This window comes from Lissotriton helveticus, chromosome 2_1, assembly GCF_964261635.1.
Source record: "Lissotriton helveticus chromosome 2_1, aLisHel1.1, whole genome shotgun sequence".
NCBI lineage: Eukaryota > Metazoa > Chordata > Amphibia > Caudata > Salamandridae > Lissotriton > Lissotriton helveticus.
Genome location: NC_136059.1, coordinates 20,891,428 through 20,910,834, shown reverse-complemented (window position 1 = coordinate 20,910,834; position 19,407 = coordinate 20,891,428). Strand labels below are relative to the sequence as shown.

The window sequence follows — 19,407 nt, the reverse complement described above, 5'->3', positions numbered from 1 at the left end:
CACCACCAGGTCACACATACCAACCACCATTCATCTCAAGCACCGCTAGCCTCAGATTTCCCAAGCTTTAGCACATACCTCCTGTCATGACACTTTGCCGCCACTGCCACAGATTGCACTGGGGTTTCCCTACAACCAGCTGGACCCAGAGAAACGAACCTGGCCCCTTCCCTTCCACTGCAGGGGTGAGCACAAAGCACCACGTGTCGCCACTGTGGCCCCGGCTGCCACCAAGAAGGGGTGCTCTCACCAGTACCCCACCTCTGCCCTGAAACTCACACAGCAGTTCCTTAACTTCCCCCACATGCAACATTGGTTGTAGTGCTAGCACCTATGGGCGGCCGGCCAGTCCCCTTTACTCTAGACTCATGTGAGATCCAGGCTGTGGGTCACCGCAGTGTTCACAGCAGGGGTGAAAGAGAGTCCTAGGAGCAAATCTAAAGGCGTCTAGTCCCTTACCTTCTGAGATGTTTGTGCTCCGCCCAGCTGCCTGCCTCCGTGTAGACATCGCCAGGGGGCCCGAGCTGTAGTATTGGGTTAGTTAGCGCATTCACTTACTCCTGCTTTTAGCGAATGAGAAGTGTAACAATCCTATGGTGTCTGGGATACTACCCAAGGCTGTAGTGCTCCTATTACTTACTTCAGGATGAAAGGTTGAGTAGGTGCTGCTGAATTTCAAACTGTGCAAGTTACATTCCGATTACCACGACAGATGAATTAATGCAACCAGCAAGCGCCCAATAACTTGTTCCCACACCTACAAAATGTGAAGAGTTGGTAGCCCAGCACTACTTTATAAGGTTCTACATTATTTTTGGAAAGGAAGTGCCAACCACTGCAGTTATTCAGTTTAAGCCGGAAGCACAGAGGGCAGACGGGAAGAGTGCAGCTCCACCCCCTGGCGGCCAGAGAGGGGCCCTCTGTGGTGTTTTCCTCAGACGGGGAGCATGCAAACGAATACGCCACACACGGAGCTCTGTAACAGACATCTTTGCTCTTCAACGTACAACCACAGACTGCAGGCATTGCATCATAACTTTTATAACTACACTCTAACATCTCCAAGCAGATTACGTAATTCCTGTTTAGAGTCCGCCCAGAACCGCCAGGGTCCTAGCGTGCGTAATATCAACACACTTCACCCGCCCTGAAGAGCGCAAAGAACCTGTTCCTCATCGGCACCCATGTGGATAGCACTGACCCGCACACAGCCAGCAGGACTGGCGTAAGATTCTGGTGCCGTTACCTCTGTGTGAGTATCAAGCTGGCGCTCAGTCTTTGAATCAGCACCTGGCATGTGGAGTACGAGTGGGCTCGAGTTTAGAGCCCTCACACCTTTTATCTGCTGTCGTGGAGCAGCAGTTCTGCTGAGACTGCTCTCTCTGGAGCCTGTAATGCACTGGGCACTGGGCCCACATACATGGCAATCATAGACACTCACTCAGGGGTATATGGTGGTTCTGGAACCTGCCGGGGCACGTGCACCCAGCCCCTTTGACCTGTGACGCCTGTGATGGGTGGGTGTATAGTGTGAGTACAGCACAAGGCTGAACACTAGAACGTGTCCAGCAGGACATTACAGAGCCCCTCTCAGCATGAAAGCCTTGGTACTGGTCGGCCCACACCTCCTCCAGGGCTCATCCGGTGTGACTGACCCGCATCCAGCCCTGGGTGCTCCGTGGATGCAAACACGCGCAGTAGGTTACTGTCAGCTTGTGTTGTGCTGAATATTCGTTTAGACACAGATGACAAACTCGCAAAGAGAATCCAGCCCTGAACTGAAAGGCGTATATTGTGCCTCTGAGATTCAAGAGTGAGCTTCAGATTCAAGCTTTTTGGGGTGCAACACTACTGATCACCAGTTCAGCTACGAGTGTAGGGTGGTGGTATCCGGCCCTGCAGCTAGAACAAAAGAGCACACACTAGTGTACTGCTGGTGGTCTTCTGCTTGACCACACTCAGTGCCCGGGCTATTTATTCACTTGTCTGGCGTGTACGCCAGACACTTTCACTGTACATGCGCGGGGTATGCATGCATTTTCCCCTGCGTCATGAACAACAACGGTGCTGCCCAGCCTCCTGCAAAACTACATTCCTCCTTTACCATAGAATAAAACAAAACAAAATTCACAAACTCACAGCATCCTGTTATTTCAGTCCAAAAGTAACAAAAAACTCACCCCCTAAACCCCCCAATTTACGGGCAATGGCATTTGGGGAGCTTGTTTTGTTTCAGATCTTTATTTAATGTATTTATTGGGGAACTTTCTGAAGTGGGACACTATCCGTGCGACATCACCTCCCACCTTGATACGGCTCCTTTTAGCGCGGCGCCTCCGTGAGGCGTACTCATTGTTGCTGGCCCTTCTGGAGTCGGACAGGTTTGGGGGATTTGGTGTTTCTTCCCACTCGGGTGGTGAGGAATGGTATCAACCATTCTACTCCCAAAACACAATTTGCTTGGGGAAATGCCAGTCATGGAGTCTGGTGTGAGTCGGTACTTCCACAGTGTTAGACCTGTCAGCCCTAGGGTGGTCTTTCCCTATTTTTTTTCGCCCTTGCCTCATTATTCCCACCTTCTTTTTCGTTGGCCCTTAGGTCCCTGGGCACATTTCCATGGCCAATCCATGTTAAGGTGCAGGTGCTCTCTACCCCAAACATGGCTGCCACTGGCCCCTGCTACTGCAGCGTGGTCTTTTTAGGTGCACTCTAGTAGCCAGGAGCTGGCTGGAACCCTTAAACAATGTAGCAATGCCAGCCTGCCCATAGCTAGAATGAGGGAAGCTCCTGGAACCTTCTAGAATAGGGGAAGTGACACCAACTGCCACCGCCAACTGCCAACTGTCGCTATATAAGGAAAGGGAGGGAAACTTCTAGTCAGTTGGGGCATCACTGACCTGGGGGACCCACGCAGGAGATTTAGGCGGGAGGGCCTAGTCAGGGACTTCTGCCACTGGGAGTGACAGGATTTAGGTGCTGCCTCTTAAGCGGAGTGAGGTACGCTAGACTAGCCCCCTGATCTGGCCCAGTGGTAGGGGAATCCAGGGACCCTTTTCAGTGACCTGAGGAAACTTATCCAGCCTTCAACTCAAGCCCCCCCCCTCTCTTCAAGAAACCATCACATAAGGGCGCAGAACCATACAAGAGCTGAGAAGACCTTGCCCTTCAACCAGAGACTACTGGGGGATCGACCAGGTACTGGACTGTGCTGCCCCTGCGCATTCCCTGCCTCCATCTGGGCCTACCCTGTCCTGCCTGCCTCCCCCTGACTGGAATGCTCTGATCTCTAACCTGCCTGCATTCCCTGCTGTATCGCTGTAAAAGCCCTGAACAAGCCCCCCTGCACAGCGCTGTGCCAGAGACTGCCTTTCCTGTCAGAAAGGGCCAGGTGTGCCCCCCATGTCATGCCTCACGTGAGCGCTGCAATATACCCCAAGTGCTAGACTGCCCCTCATACAGGCTGTGTGAAGTGCTGCTAAAGCCCCCCCCCGCAGCGTTTGGAAGACCGAGTGTGGGCAGGGTGACTCACCACCACGGCCCGGAGCTGTCCGCGCCCCTGAGGCGCCTAAGGAGACCTCTTCGCGAACGCGGTTTCAGCGCCGCACTCACAACACCCCTGAGGCGCTTCCAGCCTGTCAGCGTGGCTGCCTGCCTTCGCGCTGTGTCCAACGCCGTCATTGAACCCCCCTCGGCGGCCCCCGTATGCCAGGAGAGGGCCGCCGCACCGAGTATAATAGGCCGCGCTGGGCCTGAAGGCGAGCTGTCCCTACTCACGTGACGGGGAGCGCGGACGCGTCATCGGCCACGTCCCCGCCAGAGCCGCGCAGCCATTGGCCGCTGAGATCGAGCCCCTCGCATCGAGGCCGGCACCCGGGAATTGCCCGGACTCCTCGCGGAGGGGGTTGAGGAGCACAAGAGCCCCCTCCGATTTGCCCCACACGCCGCGCCTGTCCCTCTGCGGGCGCCAGAGTGCCGTTACCGCGGCTGGCCGAGTGAGGCCCACGGGAGGTACGGATCCCCTCCCCCTGTTCCAGAACCTTCGCAAGGGCCCCGGAGGGCCGAAGACAGCAGGTAACCCCAGGGGAGTAGGGCGGAAGGCCGATCAAGGCCCCGAGTTCGCCCCTCCCCCGGGGAGAAGTGAGACTGGGCACTGTTGGCCCCCAATGTGCCTCTAGTGACTGCGAGGGCTCTAATTAACTGCTTTTGCCTGGAGATAGGCTTGCCCTGAATTAACTGTTTAGGCCCTGATGGTCCAGTAGGTGGAACCGGGACTGGTTACTGGTTATGCCTGAAAACACTTTAAATGATCCTGAAGTGGTTTAGCCCTGCCCAAGGGAGTTATCTGCCTTAACGAGAATAATTGCCTTAATGTAAAGAAGTGCCTGGATGAACTGTTTCTTCATTTTAAGATGCAATGGATTAAGGGATGTAATGCTCATTCTTGCTTCCTGTAATGTTAGTTCATGATTACGCAAACACTCCACTTCATTTGATGAGAAGGTTATTGCAACAGGCTATGGTATTTTCTAAATTGCTACCTTTGCTCCTATAAGGAAATGCTTTAAGGAAATGCTTTAAGGAAATGCTTTAAGGAAATGCTTGCCTTGATCTGAAGCCTATATAAAATACATTGATTTTCAAGTACGGGTGTGGTCTCCATTATTGCGCTCACTTATTGTCTCAGTGGATGGATGTGTTGAGTAGCTGCTTTACACGAAAGCCCCTGGTTGCTTGCCTGCTCGAGCCAAGCTACCCCCCGAAAGAACTGGCGGTCCCAGTTCTTACACACAGGAAGTGGGACAGGGTGCTTTCAATGTTGTCTGCTTCAGTCATCATAATCTGGATCACCTTTGTTAGAGTTCTCATCAGGCGCTCTGTAGGAGAGTAGGGTCTGCTTCCTATGGTCACCCCCACTTTTTGCTGTGATTCTCTGGTTTTTCGACTTTAGTCTGGCTGTGGCCCTGCTAATCAGGCCCACAGCCCAGCTGTTCTCTCTATAAATTGATACCATGTACTTTAGGTACATACCTCATTGGTTACTGGGTCACCCTTGGGAGCCCCTGTATGCTGTACCTTAGGTACCCAGGGCATAGGGACCCCAGAGGCCTACCAGGAGCTGCAGCATGTATTATGCCACCCCTGGCTTGCCTTCCAAACTGACACCACAGGTCTGTTCACACAGCCTGGGTAAGGTGCTATAATGCCCCTTACTTAGATATAGTATATCTATATCTACCTTATATATAGACCCATATGCACCTATAAGTTACTCCTATGGTAGGCCTTAACAATCCTGGAGGCAGAGTGCTTGGTTTTATGTGAGAGGGTGCCCTAGCATAAGCTGAGCCCCTCTGCAGCTTACGGAACCATCTCCTTATAGCTGTTCTATGATATAGCCATACCATATACTCTTAAGTGCATTATAATCCTCGCGGTTAATGCTAACTTTGGTTTGGCTTTATCAAAACATGTTGTGTAAGGTGTCAAACAGTTTGGAAGACTACCCCCCCCCCCCCCGCCAATTCTGGCGGCAGGGGTAGCATTCCACCCTTTTAGAGGGAAAAGACATGTATGTTACTGCTTTACCCGGTTAAAGATAAACAGAGCCTCAGCATCACAAAATGGATGCTGCTGCCACAGACCCGAGTCTGACCTCCTGCTGCTGGGGGAAACTCCAGCAGGGGAGGCCTGGACAATAGGTTTCCAGCCTGGAGAGGTGCGAGCACCTCTCCAGACAGGGGTTTTGTGTATTGGGGCAGGGAGGGCTGCATTCAGTGAATGCATCTAGACACTGACTGGGGCACACTACGTGCTCCATGCATAGCCCGGTTCAAACCAGTTGCTGGGGCACTCCAGCCCCAGCTCTGGCGCGAAACTGGACAAAGGGAAAGGGGTGTAACCACCCCCTTCTCAGGTCCACCCTTAGGAGGGACCTAGGTAGGTAATCCAGCCCCCATCCTTGGTATAAGTATAGGAGCTGTGTCCGCAGGACTTAAGATTATCCTGGAAAGAAACTTTGATACAGAACTCTTGGACCTTCGACATTCTATTAGGACTAGAAGACAGAGACATCTCCCTTGTGTTCAAGGAGTGACCACCCTGTTCAAACAGGCACCATCAGCAACTTTGCCTGTCTGCAGTTTCAAGGCTCCCGCCGGAACCCGAAGACTCTGCGACTCAAGAACTGGACTTCCAGACTTCTCTGACCTCGACCCACATCAAAGCTGAGCCCCCTGGCGGACACGAGAGATGTGGGACTGGACATCCTGCATTTTGTTACCTGCACTCCTTTTCTGAAGCCTCAGTAAGTTGTGCATTGGGGTATGAGAAGCCCCAGCCCAGAGCATCATTTGCAGCAAAGCTCTACTCAAACACCCTTACTGGTGTTGGAGTATCATTCCATGCACTGGGTGGCTCCTCCGGGAAGCTCCCAGTACTCCTGTTAACAGCCTTCCAGGGCTGCCGGCAAGCTAGTGCAGCTGCCGACCCCAGAGACGATTCTGCCCTCCTGCTGCTGAGCTGAGCTCGAGCAGGGGAAGGTAAAACAATAGGTTTCCGGTCAAAGGGAGGTTGGGCTGGGGTGGGGGTGCTTCCCAGCGCCACCGGAGTGCTTTGAAGGGCACAGTTGCAGCCCTCCTTGCATACGTCAGTTTGAGCCAGTTCGAGGAACCCTTGGCTCCTGCTCTGGAGCGAAACTGGACAAAGGACATGGGAGTATCATCCTCTCTCTCGAGCGCCTCCTCTAAGAGAGACCCTTGAATCATCCAACCCCTTTCCCTACGGTACTTAAAGGCGTACATGTGGGTGGCTCTTCAAATTTGTCATCGGACAAGATTCAAACCCAAAACTACCTCACCTCTGAACGCTCCCTTTTGCACAAGGAGGCTAAATGAACTCTGAAGGCGCCACATAATGTCCAACGCAAACTATCTTACCAGTGAGGGCTGCTTGTTATGAGGCTGACGGTTGGTGCTACCAGGAAGCCGAACACAGAAAACTTCCATCCCTGCACATGCAGCTCACCCAGTCATTGTAAAAACCAAGAAAAGACTCTGGAGCAAGGTCTGGTTCCCAGGGCTCGACCAGACAGTGGAGGTGGTCGTGCAAAATTGCCCTGTCTGTCTTGCTACCAGTCAGCCCGACCAACGCCCGCTGGTCATCACAGAAGAGGGTCCTTGTGCCCTGGTGTAGGAGGCTGGCTTAGTATATGCTACACACTTATTTAAGTGAAGCACCCTGCACTAATCCAGACAACCCTTATGGTGATTTTAGTGGTCTTAGACAACCTTAGAAAGCTCTGGAGAGCAGCCTTCAGGCTTAGTCCAGACGGACTGTTAAGCAGCTGGTTTTACCAGAACTAATCATATAGTGTAGACTTATTGAAAAAGAACCGCACAGTGTAGTTATAAAAATATGCATATTTCTTATAAACACTCACTGACACATTCGTATATCTCCTACCCGGAGATCTCAACACAATACACACAGTACTTCAATTGTAAACAGGTAAGTAAGCACAAATACACCGTGGTCCCCAGGGGGGGACGAAACCACATATTAAGGAAGTGGAATGCAAACTGCAACAGAAGCCGGGACTTGGGGCAGAAGACTAAGAAAATCTGAGTGCTGACGATACTGAGGGCTGGAGGTAGAATCTTTCAGAAACGGCATTACGCCCGAGATTGAAGAGAATTTTCAGGAACCGTTGACTGAGACGGACTCATCAAATCTAATTATAACACGCCCTGAGGAAGCCCCAGGCCGGATGGCCATGAAAAGGGATGAAACACGTGTTGGCTGTTCTTTCACTCACTCTAATGATAGAGTGACAACACCATTCATTATAAATACCTTACTAAATGAACCATTGTGCGACTGGAATTATTCCCGAAAGAATACAGGAAGCAAATCTTGTCCTGAAAACCTTATTGAACCTAATCTGTAGACAGCAGGCCGGTGAAGGGAGAGCGCACACTGGTGACGTAGGCTCCTTATCGCCAGTGTAGTGTGTTATTATCAGGCCCTGCAGCTAGAATAAAAGGCCACAAACCAAGGTATACTGCTGGTGGTCTTCTGCTTGACCACGCCCAGAGCCCCAGGCTATTTAGTCACTTGTCTGGTGCATACTCTTTATTTACGTATGTGGGGGATGCATGTCTTTCCACCTGCCTCGCAAAAAACAATGGTGTTGCCCAGCCTCTTGCAACACACAAAAAAGAGCAGAGTGAATAATCCCATGCAGAACAAAATTAACCAAACTTGGAGTATTTGCATTAGTATATATTTAAAATGATACTCATAAAAATGAACATGTATCAGACAATCCAAGAACACTTAAGATAAACATTTAACATGGGACGACAACCAAATAGTGGTGACGGCCACTAACAACACTGAAGTTACCATCTCCCAGTTTCACAACTGCACGAGAACAGTGAGTGGCTGAATGGGAAAGCATTGTCTCAAATTAAATGCAAAAAACCCTGAGGTGAAACTCTCTGGCAATAATCCTTTATTCTGGAGCACTGCATGCTGGTCAGCAGGGATGGGAAACCTCCCTACCCCCGCTCAAAGAGCAAAAAACCTAGGTATAAATAATGATAGGCAACAAGGTGAGCTTTAATAAACACATTAGCTCACTTGTCTCGGACAGTTTTAACATGCTGATAATCATTAGAAAGATCCTTCCTTTTATCCCTTTGACCACCAGAAAAACAGCTGTTTCCTTATTAATCCTAGCGAAACTGGATTACTGTAATGGTCTTTTCACCAAGATCCAAAAACAAGATATGAAGAGCCAGGCTCGTCTTTGACCTGCCTAAACTCTGTCCAGTTTCATCTTCCATTAAGGAACTGCATTAGGTGGCGGTAAATACCCGCATTTAATTCAAGACATTATGCCTTACCGATAAAGCCTTGCAGGATCTAGATCCCAGCTACCTTAACAAATTCCTCTCATGGTATGTACCAAGTAGAGATATTCGATCCAAAAGCACTTGGACCGTGTCCTGTCCCAGGTTTAAGAGACTTAAACGGGGAGGCAGTTGTTTTACCGCTGCAGCCCGGTCCTATGGAACAGTCTACCAATGAGCATCAAAGCAGCTCCCACACTGCTGAGATTCAGGAGGCTAACAAAAACCTGGTACCTAGTGCCCTCACCTTACTGCCACTCAACCAGCACCAAGACACCCAGGGGTATGTGAGCGCTTTATAAACTTTTTAACATAAAATTTCCAAAAACTTAAACAAGGAACTGAAATTGGGGCAACCAATCACGTTTTAGATTCAGCTGGTTCAGCAGTATCAGAGGTGCTGGTTCATCCACCGGCTGGAGCCTGAGGGCAATTAGACCACTGACTCTCAGCCTCTTTACACTCCAGCCTTCCATCCCCAGCTGGAGGACTCTGTCGCTGGAGCATCATGGTATCCACTTCCTCTCTACACTTGCTATCTCCACATGACCTCATACCTCATGTCATCCCAACGTTTCTTCTCCCACCACTGGTCACCTTGGCTCTCCCTTCCTCTGACTTTCTCCAGGATCTAGGATCCTCCAACCACTGGCCACACTGCCTCCTCCCTCCCAGGCTCTCTCCTGGTTTATGTCTCTCCCGCCACTGGTCACCTTTGCTCCTCATTCCTCGGGCTTCCTTCAGCTGTAGGACCCTCCCACTACTGGCCACACTTCCTCCTCCCTCCCATGCTCTCTCCTGGTCGATGGCTCTCCCACCACTAGTCACACTTCCTTCCACTTCCTTCCACCTGATCTAGGACTCTCCCACCACTGGTCACCTTTGCTCTTCCCTCCCAGGTGACCTCCTCCTGGTCTAGAACTCTCCCACCACTAGTCACCTTTGCTCTTCCCTCCCAGGTGACCTCCTCCTGGTCTAGAACTCTCCCACCACTAGTCACCTTTCTTCCTCCCACGTTTGAAATTCCTCACACTGGCGCTCCAGTCGCACTGTCTTCACTTAACTTGCTGACACCACTGGTACCAATATCTTACCTCAACAAGCCTGCTGCGTGGGCGGGGCACAGGGGGCCCAGATGAGGTGTCTCTGGTCTGTGGATGAGGGGGGTTCTGGGGTATCCTTTTCCTTGGCAGAGGAATGGGGGTGGGAGGAGTGTGAGCTCCTACAAAGAAGAAGAAACAAGAATCAAACAGAAAGAAGTAATTAAAGGGCATTTAACCCTTTGCATGCAACTCTGCATCGACGAGCCCAACCCTCTGCATCGACGAGCCCCCGCCCTCTGCATCGACGAGCCCCCGCCCTCTGCATCGACGAGCCCCCGCCTCTGCATCGACGAGCCCCCGCCTCTGCATCGACGAGCCCCCGCCTCTGCATCGACGAGCCCCCGCCCTCTGCATCGACGAGCCCCCGCCCTCTGCATCGACGAGCCCCCGCCCTCTGCATCGACGAGCCCCCGCCTCTGCATCGACGAGCCCCCGCCTCTGCATCGACGAGCCCCCGCCCTCTGCATCGACGAGCCCCCGCCCTCTGCATCGACGAGCCCCCGCCCTCTGCATCGACGAGCCCCCGCCCTCTGCATCGACGAGCCCCCGCCTCTGCATCGACGAGCCCCCCGCCTCTGCATCGACGAGCCCCCCGCCTCTGCATCGACGAGCCCCCGCCTCTGCATCGACGAGCCCCCGCCCTCTGCATCGACGAGCCCCCGCCTCTGCATCGACGAGCCCCCGCCTCTGCATCGACGAGCCCCGCCTCTGCATCGACGAGCCCCCGCCTCTGCATCGACGAGCCCCCGCCTCTGCATCGACGAGCCCCCGCCCTCTGCATCGACGAGCCCCCGCCCTCTGCATCGACGAGCCCCCGCCCTCTGCATCGACGAGCCCCCGCCCTCTGCATCGACGAGCCCCCGCCTCTGCATCGACGAGCCCCCGCCTCTGCATCGACGAGCCCCCGCCTCTGCATCGACGAGCCCCCGCCTCTGCATCGACGAGCCCCCGCCCTCTGCATCGACGAGCCCCCGCCCTCTGCATCGACGAGCCCCCGCCCTCTGCATCGACGAGCCCCCGCCCTCTGCATCGACGAGCCCCCGCCTCTGCATCGACGAGCCCCCGCCTCTGCATCGACGAGCCCCCGCCTCTGCATCGACGAGCCCCCGCCTCTGCATCGACGAGCCCCCGCCTCTGCATCGACGAGCCCCCGCCTCTGCATCGACGAGCCCCGCCTCTGCATCGACGAGCCCCCGCCTCTGCATCGACGAGCCCCCGCCTCTGCATCGACGAGCCCCCGCCTCTGCATCGACGAGCCCCCGCCCTCTGCATCGACGAGCCCCCGCCCTCTGCATCGACGAGCCCCCGCCCTCTGCATCGACGAGCCCCCGCCTCTGCATCGACGAGCCCCCGCCTCTGCATCGACGAGCCCCCGCCTCTGCATCGACGAGCCCCCGCCTCTGCATCGACGAGCCCCCGCCCTCTGCATCGACGAGCCCCCGCCTCTGCATCGACGAGCCCCCGCCTCTGCATCGACGAGCCCCGCCTCTGCATCGACGAGCCCCCGCCTCTGCATCGACGAGCCCCCGCCTCTGCATCGACGAGCCCCCGCCTCTGCATCGACGAGCCCCCGCCCTCTGCATCGACGAGCCCCCGCCCTCTGCATCGACGAGCCCCCGCCCTCTGCATCGACGAGCCCCCGCCTCTGCATCGACGAGCCCCCGCCTCTGCATCGACGAGCCCCCGCCTCTGCATCGACGAGCCCCCGCCTCTGCATCGACGAGCCCCCGCCCTCTGCATCGACGAGCCCCCGCCCTCTGCATCGACGAGCCCCCGCCCTCTGCATCGACGAGCCCCCGCCTCTGCATCGACGAGCCCCGCCTCTGCATCGACGAGCCCCCGCCTCTGCATCGACGAGCCCCCGCCTCTGCATCGACGAGCCCCCGCCTCTGCATCGACGAGCCCCATCATTGAAGATACTCAGGGACGACATGCAGCTAAGATGCATAGCACTGAATATACTCTGGGAAGACATGAAGCATATATGCACATCACTGAAACTACTCATCGAAAATACCGAGGTAAGATACACATCGGTAAAGATACTCAGGGAAGACACTGAGGTAAGATACACATCACTGAAGATACTTAACACACAGCAAGATACACAGAACTGCACATCACTGATGATGCTCAGGGGAAAAACCTAGCAAAAATGCACATCACTGAAGATACTCTATGAAGATACCGAGCTACGGTCACACCAATGAAGATCCTCACAACCACTAGCCAGATTTGATCCTCGTCACTCTGCCAATAGCCAGCTACGATGCACATCACTGAAGGTATATAGTCAAGGTACCCAGTTACATCTGTTTGATGACAAGCAGAAGAGATATGCTCCAGTAAAAAGACTCCGCTGAGCTACACCTACGAGTAATGTCAGCACAGGTCACAAGGATCGCTAAATATGTTTTCATTAACCATACATTCTATTATAGTGCCTTAGACACAGTAGATGCCGCCGGAACGCAAGGGACCTCATAGATGCGAGATGCTCGGTATAGTTGGGCTCCTATTGTTAGTACGAGGCTGAGCTCTACACAGCGACAGGCAGCTGTGTCGATGGTAGGGTCACTCACTCTTGTGCTCCAGCTTGTGCAGCCTGGCTCGCTCCTGCTCTGCTGCTGCTGCTTCTTCTTGTCGCCTCTTCTCCTCTAGTTCACGCTCAAGCCGGAGTTGAGCCCTCAACTCTACCAGAACCGCATGGTATCTCCTCCGGCAGCAGAAGGCTTTGTAGTCTGAAAAGAATAAAATACAGAGTCACTGTATTGATAGGAGTGGAGGAGAGAGGCAGAGAGATTCAAGTAAAGTCCCTCCCAGGCAGCATTGAAGCTTCTGGTGCCTCTGAAAGCAGAAGTGACAAGGATGTGTCAGTCCATAGGAGCTAAAGGATGGCATATGGCCATGTCTGAACTGGGGTGGCAGAGTGGGCTAAAGAACGGTGATGGATTAAACCCAGATCAGTTGACTGGGGGTGAGTGCTTGTATTGTCAACGCTCCATCCATCATTTCCTTTGCTTTTTCTTTGTTCGCTATGAGTTGGCAGGGTATGCTCAGACGTGAGTCCCTTGCTCACTTTGCCACTGGATTCAAGCAAGCCGGGCTGAAGAAGGCTGAAATGCCAGAAACCGGTCCTCGGTAGCTTGTTTCCGGTCCAGGGAAGGCATGGCTTGGCAGTTCGGGCTGGACTGTTCCCACGAGGCACAGGGTCAGACTGATTTGCATATGGCCATGTCTGAACTGGGGTGGCAGAGTGGGCTAAAGAACAGTGATGGATTAAACCCAGATCAGTTGACTGGGGGTGAGTGCTTGTATTGTGGTGAAGTGTGGCTCACCGATTAGAGCGGCAGACCCTGATGCAGAGGTCTGGCCCGGGACCAGGGTTCAATTCCCGACACGGCAGGGTCTTGGGCTCAATGTCCACGGACTCGATAATTCTCGCCTAGGTGCCTATTCTAATCATGGGTCCCACTCTGCAACTCTGTGCAATAGCTTGCTTAATCTCCACAATGGCCCCGAAAGCGCTAGGATGCCTGGCCTCAGCTTGGAGGTGCCCAGTAAGGGGGCATCTCACAGGGAAAGCCAGGAAGGGTTCCACAGCGGTATACAGCGCCAAGATACCTTTCAGGTGATAGTGCGCTTTACAAGTATACACACATTTACACACACATTTGTCAACGCTCCGTCCATCATTTCCTTTGGTTTTTTGCATTGCAGCCTTTCCCAGCATGAGACTGGCTTCTCTTACTACCCTTAGCTATCTGCTTCCAGACATAATTGCAATTGTAACGGCATGTATATAGCTCTTACTACCCCTGCAGAGGTGTTGATGCGCTTTTTCGGCGAGTAGCATGCTACTTAAGAACCCAAACAGGATTAGTGGAGAATTAGTCTAGGGAAATATGGAATTAATTTGAGCGGTCGACATGTCAGTCTGTTATTTGGATTGCAAAGGATAATGGAGGGATAGAAGAGAGAAGGGTCTACAAAGCTGGGGGTTTTGGAGCTCATTGCAGTAGGAGGGTCTTGGGATTAGTGAAGGGGAGGTGGAGTGGGGAAAACTCTGAGTGAAGGGTTAAGAAAGGCTCATTTGGGAGATCTGAATAGTAAAAGGTAAGAGATGATGCAAGGAGGGGTAGAGGGGGGAAGAGCATAGAAAGGGTTATTTTGGGGGTCATTGTAGTAGAATGGGGTTTGGAATGAGTTAGAGAGTGGAGGTAGAGCATATATTGTAAGAGGTACAGGGTGAGCATTAGGATGGTACAATGGAGATGCTGAATTAGAGGTAAAGTAATAAATATAAAAATACATAAGTTTATAGAAGGTATATATGTATAGGGAAGGTAACCGGTGTAGAGTGAAGTGTTAGTTGTATTTAATAAACTCAGACTTTCAAGTGCTGCTGTAATTCAATAATTAAGCAAGTGTAGATAAATAGTTATGATGAACGATGTACTTATTTATGTAGTCACCTATATACATCTAAAACAGAGAATAATATAACCATAAGTAATGTACATTTGTTAAGCAGAACTAACAAAAATCTGTTTATAATATCTATATAAAAAAATAATTATTCTACACGTTTATACAAAGCAACACACATATCTAGATACATATCTAAAGTCCAAATAAATGGTTACATATACAGAGGGATATGCTGTATATTTCTGTTTGCGTACGGTGGTTATGTGGAGAAGGGACAACTCTTGAGTAGTCTAATGAAGATGTTATGTAGGCTCAATAATGCACCTCGGGGATGGTTACACTGTGGCTGACATTACATTATGTCCCAGGGACTTGATTTGATCATTTTCGGCGTCACAATTTACAGGCATTACATTCTGGGGCCACCATCTGCTGTCGCAATCACAGGTTGCAAGGCAGCCGCAATGGTCTCTCCGGGCTTGTGTCAGAAGCAACTGGTTTCCTCCATATCAGTCAGGCCACCTCATACAAATGACGGCTAAAAGTAGCGGAGCTCTCGCAAGCTGATGCCAGAAAAGGCATACCATTATAGGCGTGAGTCCTAGAATTATCCTGCCTGAAAGTCTAGCATCTGATAGAGCAGATGATAGCCCGTCATGTCCTCCTCATCTGCTTTTTGTAGTGTGCCACATGAACAGATGGTGTCAGTTGAACTTCGCCCTTTTTGCAGGTTCACCCCTAAACTTTTTGCATTTCTCCCAGCCTTTTTCTCTCTGCAGTGTTAGTGGTTTTAGGCCGCTGGGCACTTTATCCCTGTGGTCCAGTGTAAAGTGCGTGTGCTCTCTGTTACATTTAGTGGGAGTGAGCGTGGCCTGCCCTCCCATAGGAATGCATAGGGATCCCCTGCTCAGTGGTAATTCCTGTTATGAGAGGAGCAGTATGGTCAAGGCTGGTATGTATGAAATTGTGAGAATAAAAGCTGCGCAATGGTGTGCGCAGATTTATTATGACTGTGAGAAATGCCACTTTTAGAAGTTGGCATTTCTGTGTGCTATGTGTCCGCCAGCCTGGTGTGAATTGCATGTCTGGTTTTGGAGGGAAAGGACAGGCTGAGACAGACATGGGTTGAATCGAGAGATCTGCAGTTGGAGTACGGGGAGGGGTGACCTTTTGATCTGAGCAAGGATGTGCCTGGCAAGATGAATGATGGCTCCACCTCCCACTGTGAGGCTGATGGAAGACCCCCTCTTCCTCAAAGGCAGGATGCAGCCTTGTAAACAAAATTCTGCTGGGGCATGCTGCTGCTGGGGCCCAGGAGGAACTGCCATGAGGGCTTGCCTCCCTGGGCCCTGCATTGCCCTCTTGATTGCTGAGGACTTTTGCATTTGGAGCTATGGCTCCCTGTGCCCACTATATTTTAATTATTTACTGGAGGAAAAACGTGTTACTTCTGGATGTCAAGACAAACCTCTGTCCATGTAACTAGAGGGAAAGGACTCTGAAACTTTCCTCCATCTTGCTGAAGCAACTACCCAAGGGCTTGATTTGAGCTTGCCTCCTGCTGAAGTCTCAGGGACATTAGACTTCACCCATCAGCCGTCCGGATTCCTATTTGAGGGGAATTCTCCTTGCAGGTGAGGCTTCTGATGAGAATTCCAGTGGCTCTGGTTCTACTGCAGGGAACACAGGCTGAAAGCCATTGTTATCGCTATTATGGGCCGCCACAGCTGAGGAGCTGTTGCCGCCGAGAGCCTGCATTTGCCTGTGTTACCTAAGTGATCATTATCGCTATTGTGGGCTGCCGCAGCTGAGGAGCTGTTGCCGCTGAGAGCCCGCATTTTCCTGTGTTACCAAAATCATCGCTATCGCTATTGTGGGCCGCTGCAGCTGGGGAGCAATGGCCGCTGCGTGCCCGCATTTGCCGTCCTATGAGAATCATCGCTACTGCTATTGTGGGCCACTGCAGGTGAGGAGCTGTCCCACTGAGTGCCAGCATTTGCCGTACTATGAAAATCATCGCTGTCGCTGTTGAGGGCCACTGCAGCGGAGGAGCTGTGCCGCACAGTGCCCACCTTAAAGCCCCGTACTTTCACAGCTGTGCAGCACTTAGTGCCAGATGCAACATTTAGGTCCGCGCAATTGCGCATATGGATTCTGCTTCATTGGCAGCCGCCCTGACACTTTGGACATAGGGCATTTTGAGCCCCGTTGAGAAGGCAGTTGGCCAGGGGAACTGTTAGGTTTGTAAATGTAAATGTAAATGTTTGTATTTTATATAGCGCACTTCTACCCGGAGGCCTCGTAGCGCTGTATTCATACCGCTGTGGAACCCATCCTGGCTTTCCTGTGAAATGTCCACTTCTGGGCGCCCCCAAGGTGAAGCCAGGCATCCACAGCGCTGCTGGGGCCGTTGTGGAGATTAAGCAAGCTATTGCCCAGAGTCGCAGAGTGGGACTCCATGATTGGAATAGGCACCGAGGCGAGAATTATCAGGTCCGGGGAAATTGAGCCCAAGACCCGCCGAGGCGGGAATCGAACCCTGGTCCCAGGCCAGACCTCTGCCTCAGGGTCTGCCGCTCTAATCGGTGAGCCACACTTCTCCACTAATGGAGGCCCTAATGTGATGGATGTGGTGCTAGGAAATGTGATTTATGTAGAATGATTTACACACCCTGATTTATGTCTCTAAATGTGGTCTATGATTATGAGGGTTTTCATACTGTAGTTATGTTTGAGTTATCCTCTACTGTGGTTGATGCTAGTGAGATTATTTCCTAAGGTGAGTTATGCTTAGGAGGTTATGGTCTATTATGGTTAGTCTTATGAGGTTGGCGCAGGATATATTTCACGCCTAATGTGATACTGTGCATAATATGATTTAAGTTGCAGGATTATGCGGAGTCCAGTGTTTGCCAGTAATTACTGGTTGTGTTCTATGCTTATTATATGTTCTCCATTTACTATCTCTACTGAGTGATGGTTCTGACAGTGGTTCAAGTGACCTTCATGTGTATATAATCCCCTGTAAATATTGGCCAGTGCCCGTTGGCACAGTGTACCATGTGTGATTACTATTCTAATGTGTTTTATGATAATACAAAGGCTATTTTTGATATAACCTTGTGTGGAGTTCGTGCTGTGGTGTGCCTAGTATGTTGTTGCTGGTGGGTGCGTGCGCAAATGCTTTACACATGGCCTCAGAGATAAGCCCGACTGCTTGTGCCATGCTACCGAGGGGGTGAGCAGGGGTTATCTTTGGCGTGTAACTCCCTTGCCCTCACTAGAGTGGTGGTTTCTGCCTTGGTTAGGCGCAAGCCCTGGCCAGCCAGAAATCGCATTTCTAACAGTGTCCCACCACAAGCTCTCTTCTAAAGTTGTAAGGGATGCCACACATCTTGATCACAATCTGGACTTTGATATATGCTAGTATCCCCCTCATCGAGTCGTCATCCTCAGTGCTCAGAGGATGCTCTGGCTGCTCAAACAGATGTGACTTCACTTGAGATCTTCGTGGTCACCGACTCCATATCGCCAAATCTAGCTCTTAAAGTTTATTCCATAATCGCGTCTCATCTGACATCAGACGTAGACTGGCTTTTCCCGTTTCATTGAGGGTTTGCTGCCCACGGACAACTAAGAGTACAAGTTGTCGCTCAGATGTAATTACGATAAGTATGTGACTGGCACATATAGGCTCAAAGGCGGAGAGCCTTGACTCCGCTCATAATTTAAGTGCAGTAAAGATGACTTATTTGATTTAAGGATACCACTAGTGGAACGGCACACTCTCCATACAGTCTAGGGTTTTACGCATCTGAGATCCAAAGCCGCAAACGTTGCTACCCCATTCTTTGCATGAATCCAGATGGGGCTGTAAGGACGACTGAAGACTATTCCATATCATCATCAGGCCTTTGAAGCCTGAGAGCCCCAGCTGTACACAGGTCTGCTCTATCTTCTTTGAATTAATCACTCTTAGCGTGGGTTAAAGACCTGTATCATCAGAGGCGATGCGTCTATCCTGGACAGGGATGTCAGATCAGGAGGCATGGCACAAAGAGCCACAACGATCAGCATCCTGTGGATCCACAACGCAGGACGCACAGCTGCCATGTGATTCAGCATTGATGAGGTCGGCTTGCGTTCAGAGACTAGGACACCCCACAAAATGCAAAATGGGTGTAGGCTCAGGACTCAATGCTCAGTCCTGATCCATCAATGGTCGCTCACCCAAGCATCCCCGCCTGATCTAGGACTCATATCTGCAAAGTATGCACAATGATCAGCATCCCATGGGAACCACCATGAAGGCCACTCAGCTGCCTTCCATCGGGTTTGACCACAACATGCCCAGCCAATGCTTCTGGGGTGTCACTGTCCGCACCTCAGAGCTGCCGCTGTACCACACTGGGTCAACCTCGAGCCTCATTCCGGGTCCTTCCCTTTCTCCAGTCCCCACTCATTGTCTCTCCGACAGTTATGGGTTGTGCCTCTTGGTACTAGTTTCCGGCAGTAGACCAGTTGGTTAGGTGTCATTAAGGGTTCGAGGAAGTACTATAGATTAGGAATCCAGATGCCCCTTTTCAAATTTGGGAGGTCCTTCCCTCATGCTTTATAGGTTTTCACCCATTTTAGGCGCTGGTTGGCAGAGACAATCAAGAATCCCCATCTCCATTGCCAGGTCATGCCCCATGGTGACACCCCCAACCCCTTAAACCAACCCGCCAACTCTGAGATTAATAGCAAGAAGACGGAGAAGACATGGTAAAGGGAAGGCACGGTGAGGAGAATGCGGTTACTAACTACTGAAAGAGAGATGGCGGCTGAGGAGAAGGGATGTAAGAGGGGGTGAATTATATATAACTGTTGTGGGGTCAGAGGATGGAGAGGGTTGTGCTCTCTTGCCATACAAGATCAGAAATCCTTACTTGATATATGGCCAGCGCTGTCAGACTAAAATA

General features: G+C 51.7%; 1 protein-coding gene across 2 annotated transcripts in view; it reads right to left on the bottom strand.

Moving 5' to 3' along the window:
• Positions 1-19,407, bottom strand: part of LOC144817669 (myosin-IIIb-like) — a 446,642-nt gene that overhangs the window by 59,574 nt on the left and 367,661 nt on the right. For both annotated transcript variants that reach the window (XM_078674399.1, XM_078674400.1), the window contains 2 exons: positions 12,598-12,756; positions 10,007-10,134 (listed from right to left, as the gene is read on the bottom strand). In XM_078674399.1, the coding sequence (XP_078530525.1) occupies positions 10,007-10,134; positions 12,598-12,756 (287 nt within the window). The remainder of the gene's footprint in view (positions 1-10,006; positions 10,135-12,597; positions 12,757-19,407) is intronic.